We start from the raw sequence: 14581 nt of genomic DNA on the forward strand, positions 1-14581 counted from the left end.
CCCTCCCCCCCCACCGGGATGGAGCCCGCACCCAGGCACATACCCTTGGCCGGAACCGGAACCGAACCCGGGACCCTTCAGTCCGCAGGCCAACGCTCTATCCACTGAGCCAAGCCGGCCAGGGAAAATGCACGTTCCTTATGCAGAGTCTCAAACGCGTCCATACAGCATATTTCCCGGAATACAACTTTTGAATGAAAAGAGAACACGAAGTCCTTCATAAAGAAAAAAGGGCTCCCCCCACAGGAGATGCGTTTGTAGCCCTGGATTCGGCGTGGGGCGGGGCCTAGAAAGGGGCGGGGCCTGGGCCGCCGGAGCGGACGCCATGGGCGGGGCCTGCGTCAGGTCGGCGACGTAGCCCCGCCCCCGGCGTTGGCGCGAGATCCGAACGTTGGCGGAGCCTGAGGTGGCGGCTGTTTCTGCGGCTGCCGGAGCCGGACTCCGCGTGAGGCGAGCGAGGCCTCCTCAGCGGCCATGAGGCGCTCCGGCCCCGAGGAGGAGGCCTGCGGCGTGTGGCTGGACGCGGCGGCGCTGAAGAGGCGGAGAGTGCAGGTGGGTGGCGGGGAGCGGGGAGGGACGCTTCGGGGGGCCGGAAGGGGATGGAAGTTAAGTCGGGGCCTGAGAAGGAAACAGCTTTGGGAATTCGAAGGCGAGAGGGAGCGGCGTCTGAGGAAGGGTGAACAGCGGAGTTTGGGGAGGGCGCGGGGGGGTGGGGAAAGGGGCGGAAGGCAGGCAGACTGGAGGGAGGAGGAGACACGGACCGCAGGGCTCGGGGTGGGGGCGGCTCCTCAGGAGCTCGGGGCGCTGCGAGGCGGCAGGAGGAGGGCTGGGTGGAGAGCAAAGGGGGCCGAGGCGGGGGGGGGGGGTGCCCTGAATGTCAACATTAAAAATGAAAGGAAAAGGGAAAACGAAAAGGCTGAAGTATTGGGAAGCTCAGCCTGCAGGCGGTCTACCTGAGAGAACCTGGAACTTCAGGGGGGAAATGGAGGAGACGGGGAAGGGAGCTGGCCTCGTGCTTAGTGAGCCCCCTGGATGCCAGACTCGGTGTTATGTGCACCATCACCCTGTGGGGGTGAGGAGCCTGAGGGGTGACTCCCCGGTGCACCCAGCCGGGGAGGGTTGGAAATCACCCCCAGGTTTGTCACATTTCAATATTCAATTGTATATTGAATATTGGAACAAAAGTATGAGATGATCTCTAATGCTTATCGAGCATTTTATGCTGGGCATTGTGCTAAGTGTTTCAGATACGTTATCTTGTTTGATGCAGCTCTGCAGCAGGGAGAATAATGATACCCGTTTTATACATGAAAACTGAGGCTCTAGTCTAAAGGAAGGCAGGATTCTGGCTCTAAAGTGGCTTACAGCTTAAGGGGAAGAAAAGGGATGCACTTTGCTGAAGAATCATGTGACTTATTAATGGTAGTAGGTACGCGCAAAAACACAGTGATGTAGATACCGCCATTGTCTTTTTTTAAAGATGAAAAAAATTGAGGCATAAGGTTAGAAATGTTCCCACGTCAGCCCGGTGCAGACTGCTACAGAGGCCCGTGTTCTTATTCTCCACAAGGCAGAATACGGCCCAGGTGAGTGGAATCAAGGGAAACGTGATTTTGGAGGCGAGAGAGATGATCATGATTTGGGATTAACAAGGAAGATTAACTGAGCAGGTAGAAAGGGATTTGAGATTAGCCAAGTGTGCTGAATTTGGATAGTTTGGATTATAGTCTCCAGACCAGGTGATTAACCTAATCGAAATCATAGAAAAAAAGACAGTCTTCTTTGGGTGGCTATAGATTGCTTGAGTAAAAATTGAGTATTGTTAAAAACAAACAAACAAACAAAAAACCCTCTTACAGCCCTGCAGTTGTTACTCAGTGGTTGAACCTTGACCTATGAACCAGGAGGTCACAGTTGGATTCTTCCGTCCAGGCACATGTTTGGGTTGCATGCCCATGTTGTGGGCTGGATCCCCAGTAGGGGGTGTGTAGGAGGTAGAGGATTCTCTCTCATCATTGTTGTTTCTGTCTCTCTGAATTCAATACAAACAAAAAAGCCCAGCCAGCACGCTCAGTGGTTGGGTGTGGACCTATGAACCAGAAGGTCACCAGGTCTGTAATTGAATGTATCTGTTTTTAAAATTAAGAATATGAGCCGAAACCGGTTTGGCTCAATGGATAGAGCGTCGGCTTGGGGACTGAAAGGTCCCGGGTTCGATTCCGGTCAAGGGCATGTACCTTGGTTGCGGGCATACCCCCAGTAGGGGGTGTGCAAGAGGCAGCTGATCGATGACTCTCTCTCATCGATGTTTCTAACTCTCTATCTCTCTCCCTTCCTCGCTATACAAAATCAATAAATAATATAAAAAAATAAAATAAAATTAAGAATATGAAACATAAAACTTTGTTTAATAAATATAAAAGTCTCTCCCTTCTATATAATAGTAAAGTTTGGATCACTTCAGAAACCTGAAACACATTTTCTGCAATGCAGGAATTCCTGAGAGAGGACCTTGTGTTAACTAAGCTTGTTAAATCAGTAGTTTAAAGTTATCTTCCTTGGCATTTTGTTCTTCTCTAGTTTGTGAATTAACAAGCAAAAAAGTATAAGTTATATCATATTAAGGCACAGGTAGAATGGTGACTGTTTTTATCCCAAATATAGAGAAAAGACTAATTCATGGTTGGTGGGAAAATACACATATTTATAAAAAATGATCAAAATGTGCAATGGTTATTTATTACTCCTGAATTAGGAATAAGCCTTTTATTATAGAATACATTCTGGAATGAACACATGTGCTGGGTGGAAAACCTGTATCCTTAATTTGAGGAGAGAAATGGAAGAGAATTAGGAAGAGTTCAGGAGAGAGAAAGGGAGTAACCCACAGAGGAGTGCCAGTAATTTGTCTCTATGTCTGCAACTCTGTCATCCCAAATTACACCCCTCCCTCCCACCCTTCTCCACCCCTCCCTCCCTTCTCCCCCTCTTTTTATTAATCCTCGCCTGAGGGAGGGAGGGAAGAAAGGCGGGAGAGAGAGAGAGACAGACAGACACAGACAGAGACAGACATTGATATGAGAGAGACACATTGGTTGGTTGCTTCTCATAGGCACCCCGACCAACGCTAGAGATAGAACCTGCAACCAGGAATCGAACCAGAGACCCTTTTGTCCACAGGGTGATCGATGGTTTAACCACTGAACAACACCTGCCAGGGCACTATTTTCTTTCATGGTGTTAATAATGAAACCACTTGTTCTGCTGATGTGGTGTGTGGCGGGAATCCTCTCTCCAAGATCTCTACGCCCTTACCATCCTCTGATTTCTGAAGGCCTGAACCTTATGACCACAGTTACTGATAGCATTTCCTACCATGTTAGTTTATTCCCAGAATCCTGTTTAAAACTTGTTGGGTTCCTCAACTAGTTCCTGTTTCTCTGAGTTTAAGCCTTCTAACCATAGCAAAGTACTAAAGGTTCCCTTTTACACAATGTAGAAACCTGCTGCTTCCTAAAGTAGCTATGAAATAATCACAGGTTTGAGGGTTTTTTTTTGTTTTGTTTTTTCTTAATATATTTTTATTGATCTGGAAGGAAAGGAGAGGGAGAGAGAGAAACATCAGTGATAGGAGAGAATTATTATTATTTTAAAAATATATTTTATTGATTTTTTTACAGAGAGGAAGAGAGGAACAGAGAGTTAGAAACATTGATGAGAGAGAATCATCGATCAGCTGCCTCCTGCACATCCCCTACCTGATGTGCCCGCAACCAAGGTACATGCCCTTGACCGGAATCGAACCCGGAACCCTTCAGTCCGCAGGCGGACACTCTATCCACTGAGCCAAACCGGTTTCGGCATAAGAGAGAATTATTGATCAGCTGCCACCTGCACACCCCCTTCTGGGGACCGAACCCTGGGCATGTGCTCTAGGAATAGAATTGTGACCTGGTTCATAGGTCGACATTCAACCACTGAGCCAAGTTGGCTAGGGTAGGTTTTCTTTACATAATGTATTTTGTATATTAATCCCTTATCAGATAATATGATTTGCAAATATTTCTCCCATTCTGTATGTTGTCTTTTCACTTTCTTGATAGTGTCCTTTGAGGCACAGAAGATTTTTACTTTTGATAAATTCCTATTTTTTCCTTTTGTTGCCTTTTATTGAAAAGACTGTCAATTTACCATTGAATCAAATCTTCTTGAGGGTTTATTTCTGGGCTCCTTCAACTATCAGTTTCTAGATTACTTTGGTAATTTGTTAGATTACCTTGAGAGGAAACTTTAACAATTTCAGTGACTGTACCCTTTCATCCTATCTGTTTTGGACCTTATGTGTGACATCAGTTTACAGTTACAGGAGCTCATCTTAGGCTTGCTCACTGTATTAGAAAAGCCTTAGTGTTTTCTGACAGTGTTGTTGAAAATGTAATGAGTAGGTGTATATATAAACAAACAGGAATGTATCCTTCCTATATATCCATCCTCTTTGTAAAAATATTTATTGAATTGAGTACTTCCTATATTAAGCTAGTTGTGTGGAGGATAGAAAGAAAAGTGAGTCAAATGTTGATCCTAGGGTTTTGTAGGAGAAGTCTTGAAATATCAAGTTCAAAAGAGGAAGAGGTCACATATGGAATCAGAAATGTTTGGGGGTGAGCTGAAGAATATATAGCATTTCAGAGCTGGGTGTAAAAAAGGCCCTTCTGTGTGAAGCACAAAAGTGAGGAAGGTGCCGAAACCGGTTTGGCTCAGTTAATAGAGCGTTAGCCTCCGGACTGAAAGGTCCTGGGTCAAGGGAATGTACCTGGGTTTCGGGCACATCTCCAGTAGGAGGTGTGCAAGAGGCAGCTGATCGATGATTCTCTCTCATCGAAGTTTCTAACTCTATCCCTCTCCCTTCCTCTCTGTAAAAAAAATCAATAAAATATATTAATTAAAAAAAAAAAGTGAGGAAAGTGGAGGCCATAATAGGGACTGACATCTAGCTGAGCATTATGACGCAGGGTGCATGAAGGGTTTTGATAATGGAGGAAAAGGTAAATTGGAATATGAATGTGTGCAGTCTGAGAGTCCATCCTTTATGCTATAGGTAGCAGAGAAACTATTGACAGAACAATGTGATGATATGATCACAGTTGTTCTTTAAGATTGATCTATATGTGGGACTGATTGAACAGGCAGTGAATGGGAACTTGATCAGTTAAGAGATTGTTGTAATAGTCTAGGACAGTGGTCGACAAACTGGCTTGCAAGCCACAGGTGGCTCTTTGGCCCGTTGAGTGTGGCTCTTTCACAAAATACTATGTGCGGGTTTGCACGTACAGTGCGTAGAAGTTGGTTTTCAGCTCTCCAAAGAAATTTCAATTGTACTGTTGATATTTGGCTCTGTTGACTAATGAGTGTGTCGACCACTGATCTAGGACTAGGCAAGAGTATGAAATCTTGAACTAGGGTAGGGTGTTAACTTGTTTTATATTTCTAGAGATGATGAGAATCTGATAGCTTTTCTTGGTCAGATTCCTTAAATAATTTTCCTTATTAGATAGCACATCCTTTCAGCCTGACTTGATGAGGCATGATAGTTACTGGTTGGAAAAGGTTTTTGTTCAAAATGTCATCAAATTAATGCTATTAGAGACTAAGGAGGAAGGGGAGACTTGGTGATGGTGCTGTCAGTGACTAGAAGCAGAAGAAATCAGTATGAGCCCTGGGAAGCATAAAGGCCGTAGAATGGCAAAAAGAGTAAAATACACACATTCATATATTTCACAGCTATGTTAGTTTATATGGAAGTGAGACTTCATAAATAATTCAAGACCAGAGCGACCATTATAAAAAAGAAGTTGGATCAAATTATGTACTAGACTTGCACTGAAGGCCACATGAATCATAAAGGAATTAAATTGGTTTGAAAGCAGTACTTGAAGACATGCTTACAGGTTAAATAATCAGAAGAGAAAAAGATAGAATGAAGGCTAAACTGAATTTAAATTCTGTGGAAGAATAAAACATTTTCTAACAATAAGAAGAGTGAAGTATATGATCCCAGATCTGTTGTGATACTCTTTGAGTACTTACTATATTAAGCTAGTTGAGAAGTCTTGAAATATCAAGTGATAAATGTCAAGTTCAAAAGAGGAAGTATAAGAAAGTGTCACAGTTTGGGGATGATTTGCAGCCAAGAAATAAAAAAAGAAAAAGCATCACACTCTCTAAGAAGATAGCACAGATGATACATATAAGAAGAGCAGGAGCTCTGTCATTGTAGGAAGTCAGTTTCTCCTTCCACTACTCTGAAAGAAGAAAACTTGATGGGACCATGCATGTGATATAACAAAGAACTAGAGATTCTTTGGTTTGGAGGGAATATGTTCCCTGAGATTGTATTGTTTAGGGCATTCTTGTAGGGTAAGGATTGTCAGTGCCTAGGTTATGGCTCACCAAGGGGGTTTGATCCTGTAGGAACCCTATGCCTATTAGGCATAGGGTATACACTGAGGCTGCCTTTGTTTTGAGGTGGATAATCTACTGAGGGACTTTGAGCCTGGGCCCCTCTCAGTTCCAGATGACCTGTTCTTACTCAGTCTTAACATTCCATTGAGATAAATGTGGATCCTTCAAAGAAATATACAAGTGGGGCAACATCATTCAGGACATCATTCTGAACTAAGGAATAAACGTCTCACTTCTGCTAAGTATGGTCATGTTGGTGAAAAGCTTTATTCCTAGATTAGAGGCCTGGTGCATGAAAATTCATGCACTGGAGAGGGGTCCCTCAGCCCAGTCTGTCCCCTCTCACAGTCTGGGAGCCCTCGGGTGGGAAGCAACCCAGTGATCAGAGGAAGGTGACACCCCCATCACACCTCTGCTGCTGCCACTGCTGGCAGCACAAGCCTTGGCCAGCCCTGGTTACCTGAGCCTCGGACGGCCGTGAGTGGCTGGGAAGCTGCCATCTGAGACTTGCCTGTGCTTCAGGCGTCAGCTGGGCAGCTGCCATCCAAGGCTTGCCTACACCTTGGGCTGGCCCTGGGTTGGGTGGGCAGTTGCCTTCTGAGGCTTGCCTGTGCCTCGGGCTGGCTCTGGGTGGCTGTGGGGCTGAGGAGACTGGGTGCCGCCATATTTGAGGGCGTGGCAGTCAGCATATTACTGCCTTATTGGCTGTGGGCACTGCCATCTTTGTGAGGGTGTGATGGTCAATTAGCATATTCCTTTTTTATTAGATAGAATAAGAGAGAATCATTGATTAGCTGCCTTCTGCATGCCCCACACTGTGACCTCCTGATTCATAAGTCAACACTCAACCACAGAGCTACGCCAGCTGGGCTACTTGTAGTAATTTTAATAGCTATTAGTTTGACCCCCCTTTCCCCCTCTTAAACTATAAGCTTTACCAGGGCAGAAACAGTCTGTTTTGTTCATCACTATATTCCCAGTAATTATCACATAGGTGCTCAAATACTTGTTCACATACTAACATATTATTTCAAATATCTAGGATGTATGTTTCATAAAAATCTAGAGACTCATGTGCCTGCTTGGGCTTCTCATAGCATGGTAGCCAGGTTCCAATAGCATCTTAAGAAAGCAAGGCATTTCTGTGACCTCTTTTGGGAAATCATGTACTGTTACTTCTATCATACTTTGTCAGGTAGTGACAGAGTTCTTCAGAACCAAGTTCAAAGTGAGGCATTATGGATCTCACCACTTGATGGGAGGAGTGGCAAGTTCACATTATAAGAGCATGTGAAATGGGAGAGCTTGTATTGGCCATGTTTGACAAAGACAGTCAATTATAGTTGTTTGTAGTTTTCATCAAATTAAAAAAACAATTTTACCCATAATTTTTTCAAGTATATGTTGTTCACATCTGCCTCTGCCTTGTTTTTGGAATTCTAATTATATGTATACTTGATACACCATAGATCATTAAAACTTTTATTCTTTTCAGTTTTTTCCCCTCTTCATTTTGAATAGTTTATATTGTCTTCAGGTTCACTGCTATTTTGTTCAGTAGTCTCATATTTATAGTAAACTAGGGGCTAAGTGCACGAATTTGCGCACCTTGAAAGGAACCATGGGCCTCAAGGTTGAGGTGGACACAGGGGTGGGTCTCAGCCCATCCTCCACGCCCCTGCTCAGTCCCTCCTGCTGCAGCCCCCAGCCCTGTCTGTGGGCAGCCCTGCTCTGCCACCACTGCTCCCACGTGCTGATGGCACCAGCCCAGTCACACCTGCTGATGGCATGGAGCAATTGGGGCCGGCGCCCGCAACAGGTATGAGTTTATACTGCCCCGATTGCCCTTCAGGAGCAGAGGGAGGTGGAGAAGCCCTGAGGGGCAATTGGGGCCCACGGGTGCTGCTTGTAGCCACTGCTCGCACCCACTGATGGCGCCAAGTAATTGGGGCCAGCACTGGGCACCAGCAGTGGGTGCGAGTGGGACCTGTGCTGGCAGCAGGTGTGAGTGCCCGGTGGGACTGCGGTGTGCGGGAGCAAAGAATTTTGATAGTGACCAGCGCCCTGCCTTGGTCTGGCACCCCCACTCACCTGCTCCACCATCCATCTCACAGCAGCCAATGCTTGCCATGTTCTGCACATGTGTCCTCTGGGAGCGAACATCATAGTGATCGGTTGTTCCACTGTTCTATTTGCGCGCGTGCGTGTGTGTGTGTGTGTGTGTGTGTGTGTGTGTGCGTGGAGGATGGGCTGAGACCCACCCCTGTGTCCACCTCAACCTTGAGGCCCATGGTTCCTTTCAAGGTGCGCAAATTCGTGCACTTAGCCCCTAGTTTACTATAAATATGAGACTACTAGGTTTATCTGCTAATTCTGTCATCCCTGGGTCTGCTTCTATTAACTGTTTTCCCCTTACCCCAAATTGTGGATATTTTCCTGTGACTTCATATATCTAGTAATTTTTTTTTTGTATGCTAGCATCTTCAGTGCTACATTTTTAGGTATCTAGATTTTGTTGTCTTTAAAGAATACTGAAACTTGTTTAGGTAGGTAGTTACTTGCTAATCAGCTTGCTACTGTAAATGCTTGTTTTTAAGCTTTGTTAAGGCTGTTTTGGAATAGCTTTTGCTCTGGCTAGTTTAGCTCTAAAACTAGGAGTGATCCTACTGAGAACTCTACCTAATTCAAGGAGGTCCCTCTACTCTGTCTATAAACTATTCCAGACCTGTGTGAGCTCTGGGAATTACTCAATTTGCAATCCTGGCATTTCTTTGGCCACGTAGGTTGTCACCTAACACATGTGTAGGTTAGTATTTCAATAATAGACTCAAGGGATCATCTCTACATAGATTTTTGGATGTATTTCTCAGTGCTGCAAATCCTAGCCACCTCAGCTTCCTCAAATTCTTCTTCTTCTTTTTTTTTTTTTTAATACATTTTATTAATTTTCCACAGAGAGGAAAGAAGAGGGATAGAAAGCTAGAAACGTCAATGAGAGAGAAACATCGATCAGCTGCCTCCTGCACACCCCCCACCGGGAATGTGCCCGCAACCAATGTACATGCCCTTGACCAGAATTGAACCTGGGACCCTTCAGTCCACAGACCGACGCTCTATCCACAGAGCCAAACGGATTTCGGCAGCTTCCTCAAATTCTAATCTCAATTTACTCTATTCATCAAGCGAGATATAGCGCTCTGCCACTCTATACACAGTAGTTGGGCAAGTTCTTCCAAACAGAAAACTAGGGTGGTCACAGGGCTCACCTTATTTGTTTTCCTTCTTAAAAATCCTTTTTAGGGATCACAGTCCTACACTGTATGTTACCCATTGCCTAAAACCAGTTGTTTCTTGTAACTTATCCAGATTTTTAGTTTTGTATGGGAAAGTTCTGCCAAAACCAGTTTAGCTCAGTGGATAGAGCGTCAGCCTGCAGATTGAAAGATCCCAGGTTCAATTCCGGTCAAGGGCATGTACCTTGGTTGTGGGCACATCCCCAGTGGGGAGTGTGCAGGAAGCAGCAATTTGGTGTTTCTCTCTCATCGATGTTTCTAACTTTCTCTCTCTCCCTTCCTCTCTGTAAAAAGTCCCCTCAACAAACCCTGTTTGTTTAGTCAACCTGATTTCCATGGAGAAGCAGAATGATTGGGCTATAGTTGGAATTTGTGATTCCTGAGAAAAACACACCATCAGTATTGCAAGAAATGATGGAAGATGATATACAGCAAAAACTATCTAGGAAATAGGATCTGAGGGGAGTCCAAAGGATCCATCAGGGGGTCACTGGTGTTTACTGAATTTCTCCTGACTTGCAACTGTTTTTGATATTAATAATTTCTATTCTTTTTCTCCTAATTTTCAGACACATTTAATCAAGTCAAGCACCAAAATGCTAACACTCTTGCCTAGAGAGAGAAAGGCTCCTCAAAGAACTCCACCTGCAGGCGTTCAGCAGACCAGCATTGCTTCCTTCTTCACCTTGCAATCAGGTATGGTGACCTGCCTGGGAGCACCCAGGGAGCAAAAAGGAGTGCATTCATTATTTATTTATTTATTTATTTTTCATGCTGGAACATTTTTAAGTGACACCAGTGCATAGCTCTCTTATTAGAAGAGGTTATAAAACAAAATCGCCTTCTGAAAAGCAATATATACATGCTTTTACAAACATATTTTTCTGTTTCTGCTTTGCTCAGTCTAATATTAAGTATTTGTATTCCCTGTCAGAGCAGTGAGGAAGGATATACTTGGGAGTTGAGGGTATATAAGGGAACTGACCTTTAGTTAGGTGTATGTCTTGGATTAGCCACAAGTAGTCTGCATGATTAATTGATAATTGATATTTTTGTATGAAGCATCTCAAATTAGTCAAGGTTCAACAATGTTTTTTCCTTAGGAAGGTTTGCATTGCCCTAGCTGGTTTGACTCGGTGGATAGAGTGTCCGTCTGCGGACTGAAGGGTCCCAGGTTCGATTCTGGTCAGGGGCACATGTCTGGGTTGCGGGCTCAATTCCCAGTGTGGAGCATGCAGAGGGCAGCTGATCAGTGATTCTCTCTCAGTATTGATGTTTCTATCTCTCTCTCCCTCTCCCTTCCTCTCTGAAATCAATAAAAATATATCTTTTAAAAAAAGGTTTGCATAAAGTTGACAGTTCTTTGCCTGCATGTCCCACTTCAGGGGACCAGCTGACTAAGAGCAGGCTGGGGCTTATGGAGCAAGGTTCCTGCCAGGTGAAAGGAGAGCTCTAATTCTTGGTGCGGTACCCAGGATTGCTTTGCATAAACTTTCAAAATGCATTCTCCATACCCCAAACAAAAACTTAGCTCTTTTGCTTTAACAAAGACAGGCTTTAAAAATAAATAAATAAAATAAATAACACTTTGTACTTCAAATTGTAAAATTCTGGTATATTCTGTTTATATAGAATTCTTAGGCAAAATAGACAAATCTTTCATAAAAGTTTTTGCAATGTGATTGTTAAAGAAATCAGTAACATAAACTTCACATATGAAAACTAAGCTGGAAAAGTCGTCTGATTATGTCATGTTTGACTATTATGGAGCTCATAGGAAGCATCTATATATTTGAGTAGGGGATATATTAGATCTATGTTTTAGAAAGATCATTCAGGTAAGAATAGAGATTGAAAGCTGGAAGCTCAGTGACAAGGGATGTGAGGAGTCTAAGACCCCTGCACGAGGTAATGATAATAGCCAATACTGATTTCAGAAAGAACCAGCTAAATCCTGCTCAGGGCAGAGTTTTCCTGCAGAATAATATTTGTCCATGTCTGTTTCACTAGGAAAGAAAAATGGTGATCAGAGGAGTGTCTCATCATATATAGAAAGTCAGACCAACAGAGAGTCTAAGAAAGATGCAACCCAGCTACCCCATCTGATCCAGGGCTTGAGCGACGATTGCGTGGCACCCCCTGTAGCCACTTCAACCCCTACAGACATCCAGGAAGCTGGACTTTCTCCTCAGTCCCTCCAGGCTTCTGGCCACCACAGACTGGGAACCCCATTCTTGACTGGGCTGTCTTTGATCCAGCCTGAGACTAACATAATCTGTACTGGAGAGAGTCAAGACTCACTGGCTTATTCTTTCAACCAGGACTTGGAAAGTTCTTGCTTGCTGGACCAGAAGGAGGGAGATCAGGATTCTTCCTGGAAAAGGGAATGGCTTCATGGATCTAAGAAAAGGAATCATCGGAGTATGGACAGACGCAGTAAACCACCTGGGGGCAAGGGCCAACAGCCCTTGGACAAGCCTAAATTGGAAAAGGTGTCTGCCAAAGAAAATAGGCAGGCTCCTGTCCGCTTTCAAACTTACAGGGAGTCCTGGAGTGGAGAAAACACAGAAGTAGTGAAACAAAGATCTGGTTCTGTTCCTGTGGTCTCCTGGGACAGTGAAAAGAATGACAGGGACTCCTGGAGTCAGCTTTTCACTGAGGATTCTCAGGGCCAGCGGGTCATTGCTCACAACTTCAGAGTTCCTTTCCAAGAGGTAACCAACAATAGGAATCAGGATTTAGGGCAATTTCCTAACAGCCATTGGGCTCGATGCGAGGATAGGCTCACTCAGTTAAACCTGCAGCCTGATTTGCTCTTTACCCAGGACTCTGAAGGTAACCAAGTTATCAGACATCAAGTATAAATATCTTTGAAGGTTGGGGAGGTATGGAATGAAGCTATTGAACATTTTGTGTAAATAAAGCCAGTGGTGATACCTGTTGAGACAGTGTGGTTGGCATCATGCCTTTTCCTGAAGAACAGGTGGGTAGTAAATTCCTTGTCTGAATTCAGTGAGCATTGAGGAGGCAGGGGAGGAATTCCTATCTATCTCCACTAAAGGGCCTATTACTCAAGCAACTCTTTTCTCTTTCAGATGCCTAACTGGGACATTGCTTCTTAGAGATGTGCATACTTTTATGTATTTGGTTGCTCCTGTATTGGGTGCATATATATTTACCAGGGTTATTTCTTCTTGTTGGATTGTTCCCTTTAGTATTATGAAGTGGCCTTCATTATCTCTTATTATGTCCTTCACTCTGAGATCTAATTTGTCAGATATAAGTATTGCTACCCCAGCTTTTTTTTCATTTCCATTTGCCTGGAAAACTTTTTTCCATCCCTTCACCCTCAGTCTGTGTGCATCTTTTTTTCTGAGGTGGGTTTCTTGTAGACAACAGATGTATGGGTCTTGTTTTCTTATCCAATCTGTTACCCTATGTCTTTTGATTGGAGCATTTAATCCATTTACATTTAAGGTTATTATTGATAGGTACACATTTGATGCCATTTTTATTCTATATCCGTGTTCCTTCTTCACTTCCTATTTATTTTTACAGTAGACCCTTTAGCATTTCTTGCATTGCTGGTTTGGTGGAGATAAATTCCTTCAGTCTTTTTTTGTCTGTGAAGCTCCTGATTTCCCCTTCAATTTTGATTGATAGCCTTGCTGGGTACAGTATTCTTGGATTCAGACCCTTCCTTTGCATGACTTTGTATATTTCATCCCATTCCCTTCTGGCCTGATAAGTTTCTGTTGAGAAATCAGTTGCTAGTCTGATGGGGGTTCCTTTGTATGTAACTTTGTCTCTCTCTGGCTGCTTTTAAGATTCTTACTTTGTCGTCGTTGTTTGCCAATTTAATTATAATGTGCCTTGGAGTCTGTCTTCTGGGATTCATTTTGCTTGGGACTCTGCGAGCATCTTGGATTTGTGTGGGTTTTTTCTTCTCTATTTCAGGAAACTTTTCTGTCATTATTTCTTGAAATACTTTTTCCATGTCTACCTCAGTTTCCTTTCCTTCTGGAACCTCTATTATTCGAATATTATTTTGTCTTGTATTGTCCCAAAGCTCCCGTAGGCTCTCCTGCTTTTTAATCTTTTTTTCTAGAAGCTGCTCTACTTGGGTATTTTTTTCCATCTTATCTTTTAGCTCACTGATGCGGTCCTCTGCTTCATCTAGTCTACTCTTGATGCTTTCTATTGAGTTCTTCATGGTAGCGATGTCATTTTTCATTTCTTCTTGGTGGTTCTTCAATTCCTCATGGTTCTTCTTCAATTCCTCATGGTTCTTCCTCATTTCTTCTTGGTTATTGTCAAATTTCTCTTCCATTCTTTTTAGCCATCCTATGATCATTATTCTGAATTCTTGCTCTGGTAGGCTGCTTACCTCGGGCTCGTTTACTTCCTTTTCTGGTGATGCCTGCTTTTCTTTCATGTGCGGACTATGTTTTTGTCTCCCCATGGCCTCTCTTCTCAGGATGTCTGGTTATGTGGTGTTCCTTCTCCTGCGTTGATTTAAAGTTTCAAAATACAACACTACCTTTCCGTGGGTGACCGAAGAACTCCCCCGATTCCACGCGCCCGTGCCGATTCGGGCGTCTCAGCTGCTCGATGGACCTCCCCGCTGTGTTTTTTTCCAGGCCTCAGGGATGCTCCTCCTTTCCTGGTAAGATGGCGCTGCCTTCTCTCCGCGAGAGCTCGCTGGGAGAGCCGCCGCAGCCGCGGCAGTGCTGGCCTCTTGGTCAGGAAATCCTGTCCAGCGGACCTTTCCTTACCTTCCTAGAGAATTCCGAAGCCCCTTAGCTGCCAATCAACATTCCCTGAGC

General features: G+C 44.1%; 1 protein-coding gene across 3 annotated transcripts; it reads left to right on the forward strand.

Annotated features, from left to right (window-relative positions):
* Window positions 1-137: 137 nt before the first annotated feature.
* Window positions 138-12699, forward strand: LOC118724497 (aurora kinase A and ninein interacting protein). 3 transcript variants are annotated; one of them, XM_036447809.2, is made up of 4 exons: window positions 138-552; window positions 10325-10451; window positions 11766-12176; window positions 12298-12395. In XM_036447809.2, the coding sequence occupies exons 1-4, from the start codon at window positions 475-477 to the stop codon at window positions 12327-12329; spliced, it is 648 nt and encodes a 215-aa protein (XP_036303702.1). In that variant the 5' UTR covers window positions 138-474; the 3' UTR covers window positions 12330-12395. The 3 variants fall into 3 exon arrangements, with proteins under 3 accessions (XP_036303702.1, XP_036303700.1, XP_045440965.1); XM_045585009.1 differs by adding an exon at window positions 1481-1586 and having other exon boundaries at window positions 458-552; window positions 11766-12699; XM_036447807.2 differs by having other exon boundaries at window positions 162-552; window positions 11766-12699.
* Window positions 12700-14581: the final 1882 nt, after the last annotated feature.

Source organism: Pipistrellus kuhlii, unplaced genomic scaffold (genome assembly GCF_014108245.1).
Source record: "Pipistrellus kuhlii isolate mPipKuh1 unplaced genomic scaffold, mPipKuh1.p scaffold_m20_p_2, whole genome shotgun sequence".
NCBI lineage: Eukaryota > Metazoa > Chordata > Mammalia > Chiroptera > Vespertilionidae > Pipistrellus > Pipistrellus kuhlii.